The sequence below is a fragment of the Rhinolophus hipposideros genome (assembly GCF_964194185.1).
Source record: "Rhinolophus hipposideros genome assembly, chromosome: 19".
NCBI lineage: Eukaryota > Metazoa > Chordata > Mammalia > Chiroptera > Rhinolophidae > Rhinolophus > Rhinolophus hipposideros.
Window position 1 is genome coordinate 8,472,502 of NC_138065.1, and position 21,140 is coordinate 8,493,641.

At 46.4% G+C, this 21,140-nt stretch overlaps 1 protein-coding gene across 2 annotated transcripts in view; it reads right to left on the reverse strand.

Moving 5' to 3' along the window:
• PTGFRN (prostaglandin F2 receptor inhibitor) overlaps nt 1–21,140 on the reverse strand; it is a 70,629-nt gene that overhangs the window by 39,673 nt on the left and 9,816 nt on the right. For both annotated transcript variants that reach the window (XM_081024717.1, XM_081024718.1), the window contains exon 2: nt 1,627–1,995. In XM_081024717.1, the coding sequence (XP_080880843.1) occupies nt 1,627–1,995 (369 nt within the window). The remainder of the gene's footprint in view (nt 1–1,626; nt 1,996–21,140) is intronic.

The window sequence follows — 21,140 nt, forward strand, 5'->3', positions numbered from 1 at the left end:
CCAGGCTTGTCTGTGAGCTGGACAAGAGATTCCTCGAACACCAACCACTATTCACACTCTCTTTGGTTTTTACCACCATTCCACACTCAGAAACTAATCTGGTGTCTTTGAGAAGGGACTCCCCTGGATAACAGAAAAACTGCCACATCTTTAGACAAGACCCAGCTCTACTGCAAAAAGGAATACAGTGACCTTCTAGTATATACATCAGTCTGTGATTCCAGCTGACATGACTCAGTCCCCAAGGCCAGTTTATCCCTCAGGGCACAGATAAACAGCTTCAAGACCCACGAAGCTCAAGGCCAGACAGATCCTGGACCAGGTATGGCAGCCACCAGGGCTCCACCTGGGCAGCCAACGAGTCTCTCTCGTGGGCCCTTCACCTGCTTTCCTGACCCAAGGAAGGGCCTCTCCTTGCTCCTGTTTCTCATGCCTGGAGAAGAAATGGAAAGACACTAGGACGGGGCGGAATTCTCCTGCTGTCTGTAACTCCTCAAGGAGACACAAGGGCGCATCTAATCTCCTGAGAGTACAGCATGTGTATGCTGATTGTAAAAGCAACGCATCATTCAACTGCAGGGCAAGAATGTGTTATGGGACTTTTTCCTAAAAAACATCTGGGATTTTCTATAGGAATAAGAGGTAAAGGAAGAGGTCGATTTGATGTTTCAATACCTGTGTGATGGACATGGCTGTTTTATCACCTCATGAGTCAAATAGGGGACAGTATCTGAGATAGGGCAGGGTCCTACAAACCATTTTTATATCATCATGCTCATTGTCTACTTTCCCCATCCTTAAATACACTCCTATCCTGACATGAATTCTTTTTGGAACAAGGAAGGGTACAAATAAGTGCATAATTAAATAATAAAAATAAAGACGATAATACTGTTTCTATTTTGCAATGCCCAAATTAGAATTTTTGTTCTTGCTCCTTTACTAATTAGCTGTGATTTTTAGGTAAGTAATTCACTTATGCCCTTCCATTTCCTCATGTGTAAATTAAGGAAATATCCTGCCCTATTTTCTTCATTGGATTCGGAGAATTGCATGTGTGAGTAAACGTAATCGGGCGTGGGAAAATGGAGGAAAAAGAAAAGGGAAAAAACCCCCAAACAATGCAGATATGTAAGGCGTGATACTTGCATCGCCAGGCCAAAGCATGCAGTGTGTCCTCATAAGGTGGCAGTGACCACATCACTGTCTCTACATATAACGCATACAGCCTCCCAGGGCACTGTGCTGAGGCTTGCCACGTGCTAACTCACCTCGTCCCGACCGCCTTTCAACGAGGCGCTGTTACAGAGAAAGCTGATGGAACATGCCCGTGGAAGCTGACAAGGGGTAGAGACATGACGCAGAGCTGGGCTCTCTACCACCACACCCTGCGGCTCACCAGCCAGGGGACGGTTCAGACCCATAGTGGAGAGACGAGAAAGGACCCTCCGAGGCCATCTGGCCCTTCTTCTGCCTTTGAGCAGGTAAAACACGATTATTCCATTGGACAGAGGACGGAGCAGAGCCCCAGAGGAGTGAATTTGCTTAACAAAGGCACCCACCATCGAGTGGCAGAGGAAAGTCTGGCCCTGGCATGGCCACCCCCACCCCCCGGTGAGGATGTACCTTTCACCTGCACTGTATCCTCATAGTTGCCCTGGACAGTGGCATCCGTGCTGGGGGTGGAACATTTGTAGTGGCCTTGGTCGGAGGGCTGGACGTTCTTTATGTGGAGCTCCACGGCGTCGTTGGCTGTTCGTCTCAACAGGATCTCACCCCTCTGCAGGCGCTCCCGGTACAGCTGGGCCGGGAAGCCCACCTCCCAGGTGCTGGCGAGCTCCACGAAGCTGCTCCCCGAAGACGAGAAACTCCAGTCAAAGTTCTGCTCGCTGGGGCCGTCATAGTCACTGACATTGCAGGGGATGACCAGCTCGGTACCCACCACCCGCGCCAGGCTGCCGGCGGGAACTCTCACCACGCGCCCTCGACAGAGAGCTGCAACGACAAGAGACAAAAGGTGGGTCTTGGATCACACCAGGTCTTCCTGGTTGGTGTAAACGCAGGTGCTCCTGTTTGCAGGCACGTGGCAGAAACGTGACATCTGAACAGCTGGGGAACACGGTGTCCTGCCTGTGCGTGTACAGAAGGAGGGAAAGCCCATCCCTGGACCCACGAGCGAGGGGTACACCCCTGAAATGAGTACCTCTCACTCAACAGTTTCCTAGGATTGACAGGGAGGAAGATAAGCATGAAAAGTAGGCTGACTCTAAACCTGAATGGCTTCTTCCCTCCCGTTGTTATTTAAACTCACCACTCAATGTGATGTAGAAGTATGTTAGGTTTTGTGAGAAAGAAACGGACACAGCTAATCAAGTATTTACACTTCTGTCCACCGGGTATCAGCCCTCATCCCTAGAGACCATTCCCTGGGGCGCCTGAGACCTGATTTACATTGATGGAGGCCAATTGTTAAATCTTGGAGCAGCCTGCTGATAAAATGATTTAACTGCGATTATCTGACATTGCCTATAAATTAATTTTAAAATATGACGACTCTACCGAGTATTAATTTTCTATTTTCTGGCTCATTTCTTTCTCTCTACTCTTCACCCTGATCTAAATTCAGAACGAGGATGGGAAAGCGCAAAGGGAGAGAGTACCTCGTCTGGTGGGTTGCTGGGTTGGGTATTGTTAGGAATGCAGCAATTCAACTTGCTGGGGACAAAGCCAGTGGACAAAGCCAATCGTTCACTGACATCCCTGCCCCCAGAACCCAAGCCCCCGGTAGGGCCCATAGGGACCATCACCTGTGGGACCCTTAAGATGTCTTCATTGCAATGAAATGCAACATAATTCTGTAGCATGCTTACTATCCGTGTTTAGCTTTGCAATTCAGACCAAACGGACTTGTATGGCTCCTCCTGGGTGTTCTATAATTAAGCAGAGCACTAAGGTCTACAGGAAAAAGCATAGAGTCTGAAATCAAGGAGACGTAGGTTTAAATTGGAAGGACCTCCCAGCTTTGGCTTCCTCAACCATAAAATGGGGCAAGAAGGACTCACTGAGCTGATGAAGTGAAACGCCTAGCTGAGAGTCTCTCATATAATACGAGCTCAATAAAATGGGAACTTCTATTACTTATTTTCAATGTTGTGTTTTCTCTATGAGTTGAATTGTGTCCCCCTGCTTCCTAAAATTCACGTTGAAGGCCTAACTCCCAGTACCTCAGGATGTGTGACCTTATTTGGAAATACGGACATTGCAGATGTAATTATTTAAGTTGTGATGAGATCACACTGGAATAGAGTGGGCCTTTATTCAATGACAGGTGTCCTTAAAACGGGAGAGGTCTGGACACAGCCACGCACACAGAGAGAACAGCATATGAAGATAAAGGCTGAGAAGGGGGTAGTATATCTACAAGCCAAGGAAAATGCCAAGGAACACCAAAGATTGCCAGCAAACCCCCAGAAGCTCGGGGAGAGGCCTGGAACAGATTCTCCCTTACATACCCCTCTGAAGGAACCAGCCCTGCCGACACCTCGATTGCTAGTCTCCAGGGCTGTGAGACAATAAATTTCTGTTGTTAGGCCACCCACTCTGTGGTACTTTGTCACAGGAGCCCCAGCAAAATAATACACAATTGTTGCTTGTTTTTCAGTGGTTTAATTCATGCTTTTCAAACTCTGGGTTGCCACCATTTAGTGGGTTGTAAAATGAATTTATAGTAGTTACGACAGCATGTATGTTTTTATAATGACATTAAACAGAATAGAAAATATTAGAGTCCATTACACTTAGCAAGACACAATTGTGTCTCATTAAGTTTTGTTAGGCAAACAAAGGTATGTGTATCCCCAATTATGGTGAAAATCTTTTATCCTAATTTGTGTCAGGGCAAAAAAACAAACAAACGAAAAAGAATGTTGAGGATGGCTTTTGCAACGTCAGCTCTTGTTTTCTCCACCCATTATCATTGTCTTTGAGAAGGAAAAAGGAAATTTCCATATAGGAGAAACAGTGATGGAGGCACTCAGAGCACAGGGCGCTGGCGGCCTTCTCCTCCCAGCCCAGCCAGAGCAGGTCCCGACTGTTCTCCAGTTCTATGAAAAGCTGCTGCACCCTACTTCACTTTCCTTAAAAACAAAGGGACTGGTACTGGGAACTCAGAACGATGGGTCACATTTCTTCCCATGGAGAATAGTACTACCAACCCCAGCTACTCTCAAGGGGTAGTGCTGGAACATGCTGTGACTTTCTTCCTAAGACAACGCAGTGCCTAGAGGATGACGTCCATCACCTAACGCCTAGAACTTCCAGCAAACGCTCATGCATGTGCCGCCTGGCATTCCTGAAGTGCCCCTCAGATGGGTTGACCCTGCACCCCCAATCCTGGGATGGACACTGGAGCTGAAACCAAGTAAATCAGAATCCTCCCAGCTCATTTTTGCTGAAAATTCTCAGGAAGACACCTTTCCTTTCCTCTGGAAACGGGGTACTACACAAATGATTTGCTCTGAAGCTGCACGTGGGCAGCCCTCCCGACGAGGTGAGGAAGCGTCTACAGTAGAAGACCCACGCTGACAATCCCCAGAACCAGAGAGCACATACCCTAGTGACCTGATGGCATCATCTGAGCCTCTGGATCCAGACTTCTGGATCATTCCACATTCACCCAGACACCACACACACACACACCCTCTTCAGGACATTTTAGTTTCTTGCAATTCCATTCACCTCCACTTAGGACCCTTAATCTAATTTCCGTCACTGGCAGCACAGGGTGTTGAAATAATACATAACTACCCAGCAGCGAAGCCATCATCACCCCAGTTCCCAAGGGAAATAGCTGATCTCTTTTTTTTCCGCTGTAGAGATTCAGACCATTCTGAATCTTCCTAAGAAACCTGTCAGAAGGAAGTGTCAAGGTGAAGATCCGAAAGAGGCCCCACGGCCGCGTACTTAACCTCCATGTGCCCCAGTTTCCTCATCTGTGAAATGGAGACAATAGTCACCACACACTCCATCCTTAGGAGTCTGAGGATTAAACTGGAAAACTCCAGACAGGGCTCTGCCACGTGGTAAGGGGAAGTGGTTTATCGGCTTTGCAGGCCACCTGATCCCAATCATTGACCTCACTTCCTCGGCAAGGTTTCCTCATGTGTAAGTCTTTTCAATTCTTATCCCTTGTCAAGAAGTTGACCAGGGTTGACAACTGCCCAGTGGGGCGCTCAGGCATGAGATGACAGCCTTTGTAGGGTCCTTATCTTTATTCTTAGTGATTGGAGCTTGGGAAACAGATCCAGCCTCGGCTCTCCAATCCTGCCTCCACATGGTTGCCCCAAATCACCCTTTTAACACACAAATAAAGTGTCACCTCCCTGGTCCAAAGCCTGTAATGGCTTCTTATCACTTACAGGGTACCATCCATCTCCCAGGCACCCCCACTGCCATCACCCTGGTTCACGCCACCTTCTCTCTCCCCTGAATTATTATTGCACAGCCACCACCCAGCTGGCCTCCTGGCTTCCGCTCTCCACCTCTGCTCTCAACACAGCAAAGGGACCTTTAAAAAACTCAAGTTGTATTCTGTCATTTCTCTGCTCAAAACTCTCCAGTCACTCAGCATCTCACTCAGATAAACCCAACATCCTCACAGAGGTCATCAAGGCCTCAGAGAATCTGGCCCTCTGTGTTTCTCGAACCTCCTGCTCCTCTCCCAATGGCTCCACTACACGTCAGCCATGCTTTCCTCCTAAAGTTTCTAGAAGAAACCAGACCTGCCGCAGCCTCGGGGCTTCTGCATGTTTCCTCAGTCGGGAACACTCTCAGATGCCCTGGCGCCGGCTCCTTCACCAGCTCAGATCTTTACTCCAATGTCCCCTTCAGAACAAGGCCTTCATGACCACCTGCGAACTGCACCCCCACCCCTTCCATTCTTGCTCTTCTGGCCAAACTGTCTTCTTCTCATTTATCACTAATATACTTTATATGCATGTATACTATTTTTACAATTATTTATTGTCTGTCTCTTCCCACGAGCATCTAAGTTCCGTAAGAGTGGTGGTTTTTGTCTGTCTTGTTCACTACTGAATGCAGTGCCTGGAACAGGGCATGGTACACAGTCATTGTTCAATAAACATTTGCTAAATGAGTGACTGAAAAAAAGGCAAGAAAGATGATTCACGGTCTGGCCCATGGCTGCCACTCCAGTTTCTCCCACCATTCTCCCACCCTGTAATGCTTATGCTCCAACAAAACAAAATGACCCTTCATTTTCTAGAAGTGTGGTGCTCTGGGTCCTGGGACCCGCCCAGGTGGCCCCGGGCATTTCCCGGGAGCGATCATGGGACCTTTGCACCCCGTGGCCTCTGCCTCTATGCCTCCTGGAATACCCTCCCACCAATCTCATCCTCCTGCAAGAAGCAGCTCCAGCACCTCCTGGCCTGGAAAGCCTCCCCCCCCATCTCCCCTGGGATCACTCCCGCACTCCCGCCTCCATGTTCCAACTCAACCTGCGAAAGTACCTTCAATGCTGGCTACGTTATAGTGCCGCCGGGAAAAGTAAAGCAGATATGAACAGATGCCAGAAAGATCAAATCTAATCTAAAGAGATATAAACCAGGGCTGTGTCTTGCATGCGGAACTGAGCTGTCCCCTCATCCATGCAAATCAAGATTTTAAACTCTGGTAACAGAATTTCAGCTTGTTACAAGCAATCTGGTGTTTAGCTCTGATTTCTTGTAATGGTGCTAAATAACAGCTAATAATATTTTTAAATAAGTGTAACTGGTAAAAAAAATAAAGCATATGGCTCTTTTCAAATCAAAACGATTATCTGCATAGCCACACGTTGCCAGTTTTTGTCAAAACCTCTTGTAAAAGTTGACAACTGAGGAGAAAGAATGAAATTTTCCTCCGGTTTTCTAAATTCTACCAGCATTTCAAATTAAGAGCCCCAAACACTTTGTCACCTGAACTGTGACTAGACTAGTTCTCCGTAAAAAAAAGTCTCTACTAAGTAGCAACTTAAAATAATGCTTTCATTTGTTTTCAGGGGTCAACATAAGAAACCTCCATATGAAAAACATTTTTTTTTATCACCCTTAAAAGTACCGAGGACAACGTCGTGCTGTTTGATGACACAAGAATCCATATGATAAAATTCCCTTAGAATTTAGTACCAAAAAATAATACCTGTTGGTGGACCATTGTACGTTCTTTCCCCAGAAAACAAGAACCATATATATATCCCTTCCCACTCAAACCAGTTATCACAGCCCAGAGGACCGCTGATGCTCAAAATAAGGGGGCTTTAATGTCACGTGGTACAGTGGTATTAAGGCCTCTATGCCAAACCATTAGCAATCCCAATTACTAAGTGGTCCAGCACGTGTGATGCCCTGATGAGCTCAGACCTTCTTAGATAAGGTGCAGAACCCTCCATTGCCTCCTACTTCTCTTTTAAAGAAAAATTTGCCTAAGCCTACAAAAGAAAAAAAACAAAACACAAACCAAATCCACCAAAAGCCCAATACAACTGTTATTGCTAGTTTCATCTCTTTTCTCTATCCCAACTTCCAAGTCCTGTTTTTCAACATATATGGAATCCCTGTGTCCTTTTGTACCTTAGCTTCAAGGAAGTCCTGTACCAAATATGATGGTAACTATGGAAACTACCCACAGCTTAAATTTCTAATGATTATCTCCTTCTACTGTCTCTACATCTTCCCCTGCCTTCCCAGCTACCCTTGTACCTTTGATTTTTTTTTTTTTTTTACCCTTAAAGTTTTCATTGCATGTACATGTACATATCATTGCAAACTGCCTCAAATACTTTTTTGGGAGGAGGGGATGTAAGTAGGGTATACATTTCAAAAGACCAGTAACTGAGATTTCCACTTCAGGATAGAGTAGCTTGTATCAGATCAATTCCAGCCCTGAGAACAAGATGCGCAAATACAAGAAACTGATGACTGCATGCATGGGTCAGCAATCCAGGTATCCAGGACCGGGGTCCAGATCACTCCAAAGTAGAACGGACAATGTTCACTGCTTTTTCTCTAGCTATATCTGCCAATTTTCAGAGACGTGAGCCACAGATTTAAATCAAGTTAGTAGCTCAGAGCGGCCAGCATCTCACGGAGCCAAGAAGACAACCACGGAAGTTGGGACCACTAAGAAAGTCATAGTTTGTGGAGCCAGGATCCTAGGGAAAAGGTGACAGCAGGAAGGCAAGCACACGGCTTTGCCCCTCGAAGCAACGGACATGATGAAAATGGCTTGGGGTGGGGGGACGAGTGGAGGAGAAGCTCAGCAGAAAGTAAATACTAAGAGGCTAAAAGGTTAAGAAAGTGTTCAACCACCTCGGTACTGGGGAAACGACGGCTGGAATCCCCAGTTACAAAGGAAGGCAGACTAAACACCCCAGACTCTCAATTACTATGCCCTTGGAGGAAGAGCAAAGCTGAAGACCCAATTAGCTATCATCAAGACTGAAACCCAGTCTCAAAACATCTCAATTCCTTATTAGGTTATGGTGAGCTTCTCTTACTCTGTAAGCCTGCCAGAAGAAAGAAAAAAAAGAAAAAGTAAATCTTGGGGAGAAGATAACAGCATACAGACCTGCTATAATTTTTCAGTATCCTATCAAAACTTACCAGACATTCTATATGACAGGACCAAACGGCTGAAAACAAAAGAGAGAAAACAGACAATAGAAAGAGATCCACAGGGATCCAGATATTGGTGTTACCAGATATGGACATTTAAATAACTGTGATTAGGTTACTAAAGAAATAAACAACAGGGTTTTACTTCTTAACTGAACTCTACTAAAATAATCAAATTGAAATTCTAGAACCAAAATATATACATGTATATATATATATATATATACACACACACACACATATATATACACACACACATACATATATACATATATACACGTGTGTGTGTGTGTAGCAGGGGTGCAAAAAATGTATATACATGACTTACATTCATCTTTTGTTATCGGTATATACTGAGTATTAGAATTTTAACACAGTTTTCTCCTTTCTTAAAATGTGTATATATTTTTTTGGCACCCTTTGTATATATACCAGCTGAAATTAAGAGCTCAATAAATGGCTCTGATAGCAAATTAGATGCAGCAGAAAAGAAGTCAGTGTAACTTATCCAAACGGAAGCCCGGGGTGTCAAAAAGGATGAAATATACAGAAAAGAATCTAAGAGACCCATGAGAGACAGTAAAAAGCTGAAACGTGTTATGGAGTTCCAGGAGGAGGAAGAATGTGGTCGAATTAGGCAGAATTCATTTTTGAAGAGATAATGGCTAAGCTGTTTCTTAAAGCAACGAAAGACATGCCACAGATCCAAGAAGCACCACATATCACAAGCAGTATAAATACAAAGAAGACCACACCTCGGTACGTCACAGTGTTAACGGCTGAAAGGCAGAGAAGGAAGCAGTGATGTCACTGATGGCTGACTTTCAACAGAAAACATACTCATCAGACAATGGAATGACATCTTTAAAGTGATGGAGGAAAATAACTGCCAAGCTAGAACTTTACACAGAGAAAAATCCTTTTTAAACAAGGCAAAATATGCTTTCAACCAACTCTCAACAAGGGAGAGAGAGTTAACAAAAAGAAACACTATAGAAACACCAAAAAGAAATATTAAAGGAGGTTCTTCAAACAGAAGGAAAATGATCCCAGATGCAATCGTGGAAAGGTATAAACACATAAAGAGCAAAAAAAAAAAAAAAAAAAAAAAAGGGGTATCTATGTGGACAAGTCTACTGAATATTGATGATATACTACAATATTAGTAATGTCTGCTGGAATTTAAAATATATGCATAATTAAAATATGTAACATCAACAGCACAAAAAGTGAGAGAAAGAGTGGAATAAATGGAGCTTAAATGTTCTAAGGTCTTGCATTATCCCGGTAATGATAAAAGGGCCACCAGTAGACGCCAAGCAGTCAACAGTGGATATTCCAATCTCTAGAATAACCACAGAAGTGAAAGAATGGATAACAAATAAACTATTGGGGGAGGGGGACAAAGGGGAATAATACAAAATACTTGATAAATCAAAGCATCCATCATTTCAACTAAAATCATGTATTTATTTTGTGATGTGTTCACTGTGATTCATCATCAAATACCTCTCCAGGGAACTGGGATAGAGTAAGAAGAGGAGTAGTAATAATATACGGTGTATCTCCCTTATGTGCCATGCACTGAGGTTCGCACTATTCCTAATTCGTCTTAATTAATCCACAGAACAGAACCGGAAGATAGAGCCTACCACCCCTATCATAGAACGGAGGAAACAGGACTGAAACTGAGACTCACAGACGTTCAACAACTTGCTCAAGGTCACAAGAGCTGTTAAGTGAGGGCCTCAAAACCACGTATCTGGCCTAGACATGGCACGGTCAAGACAAAGATGGGCTGGGTTGGTTTGCCTTCAGCTGTATCGTTGATACGGCTACCTTCTGTTGATTTTGCCATTGCTCTGAGTAGAAAGAAGAAAGCTTGAAATTCCCCATAAAGTATTTCAAATTCTCCAAGGTCAGTGTAAACCAGACAGGCAGCAAAGTAACAGAAATGAGTTCCTCAGAGAGAAATATATATTCTCAATACGAAGTAGACAGATGAGAGAGAAGTAGAGAAGTGGGATTGTTACAGATACCTTCCAGTTTCTTCAAAACTTTTCTCACCTACTACCTTCATTATTTTAAGTGATACTAACTGAAACATCACAGACTTTCATATTCTAAAAAAGGTCAAAGGAACTTTATTCCAAAATCATATAGGAAGGGCTTTTTGGAAGCCCACTGCTCTGACTTTTCAGCAGTACAGGTAACAAGCAAGAGGTAGTAGTTTGCAGATTACCATTTGCCTACCTTTGAGGTACTCAAGAAAATAATTAAATGCCTTCAACTTTCCTCTGTCATATAGAATGCATAGGGGTAGGCAAGAAAAGCCAGGCAAGTTTTTCAAGGTAAGCTATCCCTTCAATGCTTATTTCAATAAGAGCTATCCGTGAGGAATCATTGAGACAAGCTAATGAAGACTAAACTGTATTTATCTACTGTCTTCCACCCCCTCATGATATCCATGGGAAATAGATTTATTGCTTGGGTTATCACCAACATTATTCTAAATCAAGACCTGCAGAGCACACAGCAAAGGACTTTTGCAATCGTTTCTACTATTGCTCAAATTTTATCATCTCACCGAGCTGCCTAGAAGCCAACAGCCTGACTTTCCAATTGGGGCCACTTGGAAAATGAGTATTGATTGGCAGTTTTGAATGTACAGGTGGAGCTGAAATGCTGAAACTAAACAGCTGACGGTATTTTAGTTCCCTTATAAAAGGACAACCAAGTTCCTTTTCCTGAGTCTTTACAAAGCCTTTAAGAAGGACTGGGGGCCTAAAGATTTCCACATGGAGTTCCTAGTTCACATGTGAACTAGAAATGAACACACAGACAATGAAACCTGCAAACTCTCCTAGAGCCTATGTTGCAGTATCTGACTCAACACATGAAAAACCTTTGTCTCTTCAGGTCTTGACACTGAGAGGCCTGGCAGGAAGGGACTGTGCCAGCTTTCATCTAGACAGTCCCTAAGTGAAACGCAGCATTAAACAAGTTACAGCCAGCAGAGAACGTGTAATGAAATCACATATGGCAGTACTTCAAAATCCCATCTGAACGCAAATAAGGTTCTACTAGAGGCCTTATCATCATTAAAAAAGAGAAAAAAAGTTCAGTTAAGACCTCACTGAGATACACTTGGGAAACATGTTACTCATTCAACAAACAACTGAGCAAGAAGCACCAATGCGAGATGACAGGTGAGAGAGAAAGGGAAAACGGCCTTATATTTGATATGTTAAGAGACTTATACATGATATGTTAAGGGTCAGAAAGTGTACAAAAAAATTATAACGTAAGAAAGGATGGGGCGGCCGGATGGCTCAGTTGGTGAGAGAGCGAACTCTGAACAACAGGGCTGCCAGTTCGATTCCCACATGGGCCAGTGAGCTGCGCCCTCCTCAATTAGACTGAAGACAACGAGCTGCAGCTGAGCTTCTGGAGGGGCGGCCAGATGGCTCAGTTGGTTAGAGTGTGAGCTCTCAACAACAAGGTTGCTGGTTCAATTCCCGCATGGGATGGTGAGCTGCGCCCCCTGCAACTAACATTAAAAACGACGACTGGACTTGGAGCTGAGCTGCATCCTCCACAACTAGAATGAAGGACAACTACTTGGTGCTGATGGGCCCTGGAGAAACACACTGTCTGTCCCCCAGTATTCCCCAATAAAATTTATTTAAAAAGGCACTGTCAACATTTGAACTGGGCCTTTGGCAAACGGTTGGCGGGGAGTGAAGGCTGGACAGGACACACTGAGGAGGAAGGTGACCAGAGTTAAAGGGGGGGAGCCCTAGGAGAGGACCTACGGGGGTGGTGAAGAGGAGGCTGATTAGAGCAGACGGGGGCGGACACAGGGGAGGTCAGGCGGGAGCCCTCTACAAGATGACGGAGAGGTAATAAGAATCAAAACACAGGCAATGCTGGGAATGGGAAGGCAGCAGCTCTGAGAGCCATGCTAGAAAGATCGACAGATAGACCCATCAAAGGGAAGGAAGCACAGTGGAGAAAAAGAGTCCATGAGATTTAGACGAGTTGAAGAGTCCACGAGGCGGTGGGAACGGAAGCCCCGAAAAGCTATCTGAGCCCCACATGAATGTGAAACCACATGCATGGCGGGAGGGGGGTGAAGAGAAGATGTGGAAGTCAGAGAGGTGACTGAGGGACAGAGTCCAGAAAAAGAGAGAACAGACCAAAACCATAGCAAACTCCTGTATCTCAGACACAAGCAGAAGAAAAGCAGCTGGCACAGAAAAAGAAATAGTGGCCAGTGAGAAAGGAAACCAGAAAAGGCTATGTCCTAGCAGCCAAGGCAAGAATTTCCAGGAGGAAGGGTGGGGAGTAACATCCACTGTTTTACTTATAGACAAACCCATCTGCTTGCTGCTGGTAGACGCCCAGCTCCGAAGGCAGAACCTGTTTCCTACCCATATCTGAATCTCACACATTCCTAGAGCAGACTCCTGTTATACTGGTATGTTTCAGTCTGCAGGAAACATGAACAACAATGTCAAGCCTGCAGGAAAGGCTAGGTAGACGGGTGCTGAGAAAAGCCTACTGAACTGATGACTTAAGTGGTCACTGGGGACATCCACAGAGGTGCATTGTCACTGATGCGGTGTGGGACTTGGAGAGAAAGAGCCAGAAGGGAACAATGAAACATGCAAGCAAGAAGACAGGGCACAGCCATGAAAACGACCCCAAAGCAGGTGTGGGGGTTCAGAAGGAGCCACCCCAAGATGTGCCTCAGTGGTCCGTAGATTCCTTTGAGCTAAAGGCAACTTTAGCCTCAGGCTCAAGAGAAAGTTCTGCCCCTCCCTTTAACCACCAAAAAAAAAAAAAAAACTTGAATGAGGGGGCCTTGCTCATGAGATTATCAATGATAACCTCTTCTGACCCATCTACAGAGCAGAACAAACCTCTATTTACTAAACATCTGCTCTTATCCTCCTGCAATGGCCCTGTGAAGCCCCCAAGGCACTCTGCCTCATTCCCTAGCTCAGAACCCATGTTCCCTTTCTATCTCTGAACCTCTCAGGAATGTGGGGTCTCTGACTCACTCATGCATGCGGGGTTCCCATACGGTGTCCCTACACATGTATTAAATTTGATCATTTTCTCTTACTAATTTACCTCATGTCTATTTGATTGTTAGACCAGCCAGAAGAAGAACCTTGAAGGTAGAGGAAAGTTTGTTCCTCCCCCAGACAAGCTCTGGCTTGAGCCTCTGGGTACATAGGAAAGCCATCTCCTGAGATGAGGGAGTCAGTTGTATCAGGCAAAGCTAGAGTTCTCTTCTGGCCGTTTTAAGTTTGACATGCCTGTTAGACATGAGAGTGGGGGGGTACAGTGGAGTAGGCAGTAGATACGTATGCCTGCAGCTGGGGAGGGGGTCCAAGCAGAGATGGTCATTAAAGAGTCATCAGCACATAGATGGTATTTAAAACCACAGGGTGCCCGGGGTCACACAGGGAGAGAGTATACACAGAAAGAGGAAAAAAGAACCAAAGAAAGAGCCATGACATTTTTCAGAATTTAGGAGAAAACGATAGGTAAAAATAGAGAAATGTTTGAGGCAAAAAGCTTGAGCAACCTTAGCTTGGTCTCCCTTGTCTCCTCCATCAAGTAGGAGAGGGGTTAGATGTTGGAAATCATGGGAAAGGTTTAGAACAAGCATTAGAAGGATTATAATAGGAAACCATCACAAAAGGAACACAAAGGAGGCCTAAGGTGCAGTGAAGACACCCTGACTTGGTGGGAAACTCGGGTGGGCAGGTTTGGAGGGTTTCCTTAGCAAGACGACAACGCTTAGGCTCAGAGATCGCGGTTGGTGTGGATCACTCAAATAGGATACGAGGACGGACACAGAAATGTGGCAGGGGAGCCCTAGGACGCTAACAAGCTCGCTGCTGAAGTGCCGACCACCAGGGTTAGCTCTGGATCAGAGCCCAGGACAGCGAGAGTGGCCTGGTGGACTAGAAAAAAGGAATGTTCAAGATTGGGGGATCACAGCGGCGATGGAGACAGACACGAGGATATTGGAAAGGAGCAAAGGGAAGAGGTTATGGTCACAGAGGGAACTATCAGTCTTGACAATCAAAAAGGTGACAGAATTCAGAGAGATGACACGGTCCAGGCGTGACTGTTGAATCTCACAAAGTGTGCTATTTTTCCAGGGACCAAGGCACTCCCTGAGTCCTTAGAAGGCACTCCCTGAGTCCTCGGCTGGCCTGAGCTGGCTGCAGGAACACGAGGAAGGGGCTGTTGGGGCCAACAGATCATGTGGGTGAGGAGGGAGGCCCAGACGTCTGAACCTTGTTCTCACTTAACATGTACATGCCAGTTTCTGGCTCTACTCTGTAGTCATTTGCATCCAGAAATCCTCTTTTAGCCATCATGCAGTGCAAGGAGGAATGGTAAGCATCTAGTCTCCCAGGTCGAACAAGAATCTGGTGAAAGAAAGATTTTGCACTCCACCAGAATTGACAGGCTCTTTAAGGTTAGTGCAACTTTACTGAGCTTTTGCTGCTGACATAACCATCGCCTCTGGCACTACAGACAGGAAAGGCAAGGAAGACAGGAAGAGAACCAAGGCCACCAGCAACTGAGGAACACAGGAACACATCGCTTCTTAAAGACCGGATCATTAACTAACTGGACTTCTGACCGGTGAATCACTAGATCATATAACCATCACTTCGGTTCCAGTTCTGTGGCCTTTGAGAGTTCCTCGGAGGCCAGAGCCATGCAAAGTCTTCATTATAAAATTGTGGGGTTTTGTTCTGGGTCAACTTGGCTAGGTTGGAACTACATTTCCCAGAATCCTCTTCCCGAGGCAGTGCCGGGTCAGTTCGCTAGGACTGTAGTGCATTTGAGATTTGGGAAGTGGAAGGGAAACAGGAGCCATTATGCTCTGGTTAAAGGTGGTGAGACAGACGCACAGGTGTGAGTGGGCACCAGCGTGACCTTGCTCTTCTTTCTGTTCTTTCTTCCCAGTTGCTATCCTTACTGACCAGTGCCCCCAGACCACCATTTGCTTGGCTGCAAATCAGAAGTGGTAGCTACGAAAAGGCAAGTCCCCTTCCACAGACTCCCACGCCAGGCCCCTTTTGTAGTCCCTCTCTGCCTGGATCCCAGGTTCCTCTGCAACCTCCAACGTGTCTGTCATGCGGGACGGCCTGCGGGGTCTCCGGTCCCGCTCCCTACAGAAGAATGCAGGACATGGTGAGGCCAAAAAGGAACACCCACGGAGCCATAAGTCGGGGAGTCATATCACTATATTCTCGCCGGCGGCATCCGCCTCTCTGCAATCCGCTCTTGCTAGCCCCCATTCCTCCACTAGTGTAGCCACGGCAGTTATATTAGTGGCCAATGGCTTACGGGTTACAGCTGACGGCCAACTAGCCACAGCTGATGGCCATCTGATCACAGTTGATGGCCATTTACTACCCGAGCCAGCACCTTTCTATGTGAGGCCGAGAGCCTGGAAACTGCTTTCTGGGGCTTTGTCCCCACAGTGTCCACCTCCAAAGGTGCTTCAGGGGGGCTGACTAATGGCTTTTCCCGGGTCCTCCAACTCCCCTTTTCCGGCCTTCACTTTCCCCAGCTCCTCCCAATCGTGTAAAGTCTAATTCTTCTAACAAATGCCTTAGTCCATAATATGGATAGGGGCTCTGCTTCTCTGATGGAACCCAAGTATTCAACAGACAGCGTTGCCCTCAAGGACGCGGTGCTTGACGAAAACCACCTTACACTGATAGCGGTGCTTTACAGTTTATAAATCCTGCTCCCATCATTTAATACTCAACCTTAGAAGGGCTAAATAAGCAAACCGAGGTTCTGAGATGTCAGGTAAACAAAGGCCGAGAAAAAGATGCCAAAACATTGTGAGGCAATCTGAACTGATGAGTAACCCAAATAACTCAACAAATATCACACGATTTAAACAATTCTCTGTCGAGGGACCAGAGACAGAAAAGGCTGAGGCAAGATCAAGCCAGAGGATTATTTTTGAGCTTCCTATAAACTTAACAGCTGCTAGAGGCCCAAGCACTGCTCGGCAGCCCTCACTACTCAGCCATTTTCAATCTTCGCCATGTTCGAACTTGGCCAACACAGTCTGCCAAGTTCTGTGGGAACACCTGGTCCTCCTTTTAGCCTCTAGTTTAACGAGAATGCGGGATTCAGATCGGATTTAAACTTGCATCTGGGCATGAAAGGCACCTGAGATAACTGGTGCTGAAATTCTCCCCCACTCCTCACCTTGGGCAGCTTTGTCCTCTCTCCCCTAGTTTACTGTCTCCTACGCCCATTTTCTTCTCTTTCTTCACCTTGATCATCCCTCCCCCCAACAAGGCCTTACGCCTGCCTTTGACATTTACAGCTGCCATGAGTAATATGGAGGTCCATGACCAGCTACCCCCAGGAGGCCCAGGAAGGAGAGTGGTGTCGTAGTTTGACCTGAACAGAAAAAGACTCTGGGAGCACGTGCCCTTTAAGGAAAGGACTTTAACTCTATCAATCTGGTATTTCATTCCTTCCTTCAGCAGTTCTTTACTGCACACCTACTGTGTGCAGAACCACATCGTCAGGCAAGGTGACAGGCCAACACCCAGCTAAGCGTCAGAGTCGAGAAAGATGGAACATTGTGGCAGCTTCATAGAGAAGGTGGGAAGAATGAGTCCTCCAACAATGAGAATCTTTTAAAATACCAAGGAAAGAAAGGGCATGAGGGACTTAGAGCAATCTAGGGAAGACAGAACCAGAAAAAATAGACCAACTCACCCACAACATCATGCTTAAATTCCTTCAGGTGACAGTCGAAGCTCTTTATACTCTTAGGTCATGCTCTCCAGTCTCAACTCTTTCCCTCTGAAGACTCTACAACTCAACCCCGTACTCCAGCCATTAAAAAAAATAATAACAAATTTTCTTCATGCAAAACCAGCACTTTTATAAATAGGTGTATTCCTTTAGCCATGCTCTTTCTTCCCTCTGCCTGAAACACATAACCCACCCCTTCTCTACCACAAACACCTACTGGTCGTCAAGACTTGATGAGCTTGGATGTAACCACCTTGCAGATGGCTTTCCTGATGTTCCCCCAGGCTCAGTCCCCAGCCCCAGGCAGAGTGCAGAACAAGCTTGCTGAGGATCATGGGCATGGCTGCCCTGATCATCCCGAGCTGGGATGGTCTGCCTCCCTCGCTGGACTGTGAGTCCCCTGAAGGGGCAGACGGCTCTCTGCTCATCATCACCTTCACAGACCAGCAACATGCGTGGTGAGGTCATGACCGCACCACTTCTGTCCCACTGAGCTTCCACAAACTCAGATTTTAGAGCCGGCATTGATCTTCGGACCAGCATCTGGGTGGGATAATAGGAGTAACTTAATCTCACTTATACATCAGAAATGGCCCTTCATCGATGTATTTTCAAAAAAGCTCTTTGCTAAGCTCCTCACAGAAAGGGAACAGCATGTGGTGAGAGCAGCCATGACACACATCCATCTAGATGCCGTTCCCGGCACCCCAGGAAGTGATATAATCTCAATATCCCAAACCTCAAATTGTGCCACAGCAGATTTATTCCCACTCACTCTTCTTTGGGGCTAGAGAAGCCAACGACCCAGGTCCTTCGGATCCTTATACAAGATCCCCAATCCAGACATACTACTAAAGCCTAAAACTGTATATACAGTAGAGAGGAGAGACAGGTGGTACGCAGACAGGTATAGAGGATTGTCAGGCGTCTCACCTTTCCTGCGAGAACACCTCTGTCTAAACCAGCCCAGAATGTTCGCCCTTTTCTCTAAATTTTCAGCATGTCTTCTAACAATCCTTGGACACTTCTGTGAAACCACCTCTCTTTCTGTGTGTATGTCACGCCTCCACATCTAGACGGGCAACTACGGGAGTCGAGGGACTGTGTCTATGCCGCCCGAGAGCTCTAGAACAAGGCCTGGCACTGGGCAGATAAGAACTAGTCGTTATGAACTAGACAGACAGTGGGCCGAGGTCCATGCCGCAGGCAGCAGCACCCCTGCCCCTTCCCGACGGGGCCAGAACAGGTTGCTTGCTAGGACAGTGATGACAAGCCCCAGATCTGTGGTTGGGACTCGCTCAACCACAGGGCGCTCGAAGCATGCACTGGAAGTGCAGAAGTCTGCTTCTCCACACTGTGGACAAGCAAGAGGAGGCCCGGGAAGGCAGCAGATGCCAGCTGGGGAGGGGAGAGGCTGTGTCAACCCCACAAAGGGAGGAAGGGGTGGAGGGAGTGGAGAGAGACAGTGACGAGAACCTGTGACTTGTTTATCTCCCACACCAGCTGCCAAGGAGAAAAGAAACAGAAAAATCACACGAGGAAGAATGGAGACGTTCTCATCCTTTCTTTTTCGTGGGCAGACTCCATTTCCTTCTACCCTAGCCCGCAAACCTCTGTCTTAGAAATGAAGTCACAAGAAATTCGTGCGGTAAGACTACGGTAGTAACGAAAAAGGACAGGAAGCACACATACCACAGATAGTAACTTCTGTCCCCTTCATGACGTAAGGGCCACAACACAGATTTTACATAGGTATCGCATATATGTTGGACATTGTCTCTATGATAGATGTAGAGGTATATGTGAAATACACCCAAGTGTTTTCGCACCACATAAATTAATTTAAGCATTCCAAGACACGAATGCCTAGACACTGAGATAAACAGAAATAGACACGAGCCTGCTTTCATGGCGCACACCGTCTGGGGTGAGAAGGACCGACACTCCTTCTAATAACCTGATCGTTAGAAATCGATGGCTGTGCTCTGAAGGCACGTGGCTCAATGACAGCCCACGACAAAGGGACGGACACAGGCTGGTCCGTGCTATAGGCGGCAGCACCCCGGGGTCTGAACGTGTCCTCCTCTCTCCAGGGAAAGTGAGGCTGGACTTGAGCTCCAAATGGAAATCATTCCAAGACAACAGAAAAACAAAAGGGGGTGGGGGCAACACAGGCATAGGTTGTACAGTCGCTTCTAAGGGTGTGGAGCGAGGGGTCCTTGGGAAAACTTCAAGGGGAGTCATCAAAATTTGATGATATGCTCAGTTTTCCCATTTCCTTGTGCTGAGGCCACTGAACATACTGGACAGAACAGAGACCTTGCCTTCTCACTGCCGTTTTCTTAGGATCGAACTCAGATCCCGCTGCGTGGCCACCCCGTTTGGCCTGTGGACCCCTGAGAGTGCAACTGGGCAGTAATGCCACTTTGTTCCCTCTGTGACACTCCAGAGGGGCGGGAACAGAGACCTCCCGCAGGTTCTTACGAGCTAGGTATGACACGAGCTTTCTGGGACTCATCCTGACGCTTCGGATGAAACTTGTTTGTGGGATAAATTGTTATTAAAGTGGGACTCTGATGACTAGACCATATGATTGCGTAAAGCTCGTTTCCATAGAAAAACATCTAAAATTCCCCATCCTTCCTCTACAACGTTCCCGTGTCTCTTATTCAGTAATAGTCTTTTGAAGAAATGCTCCGATGAACGACCTAAGGGGAACATCAGTAATTGTTTTAGGAGCCATCTTCCTTGTAAGAAACAACCAAAAATAGGATGATGGCCTGATGTATCACCTTAATGTAGCAGGCGAGCTTCCTCTGAGCCCCCGCAGACCTCACCAGCCTCACACGTGTGGGCTCTTAGCTGCTCTGCGGGCACTGAGGATATGCCAACACCTTTCAGGGTGACTTTGCTCACATTCTTCCTCTCCACCAACCTCCCCTCCTCCGAGTTTAATATCCACACACCCCCGAGGCCTCTCTTACCGCTCCAGCTTAAGTCAGCTAATCCCCACATGAAACGCCAGCCCCCACACACTGAGCTACTCCCAGCTCTGAGCAACAGCGCTGGTCATTTTCATACCTGAAATGCTTTCCCTGCTCCCGGCTCAAACCACGTTCCAGTCCCACCTGCTCCACGAAGACTTTCCATAAGAACAGCTCCAGGCCCCAGTTTTATCCCCATTATTCTGATAGCCCCATATGCACAGCTATCCAGTAATTCATCCACTCAGATGTTTACAATGCACCAACGATCCACTCTGCTGTTCAGTTTTAAGGGCTTCCGTTTCCATGGTGGACTCCATTTCCTAATTCCTGTGTCACTTCCCCCAGTGTCAGAAACGTAGTCAATACTCCCTCCATGCTGCGGAAGTATTAAAAAACATGACCACAAGGAAAAGGAGGAATGTCTTGCCCTGCGGTGTAGGGTAACAGTTGGGTACCAGTTTGTTACCTTACGAGTGCGCAGTGCCCACCATGTGCCAGGCTCTGGGCTAGGCACTGTGGTCTCCACTCAGAACTTACGGTATGGTGTCTCGATCAAAGATGATGGACTCCACTGCCTTCTAACAAATAAGAAAACATTTGGATGTGCCAGCCTTCAGAAAATGGAAAACTGAATAGCTCTGCCAAACGTAGT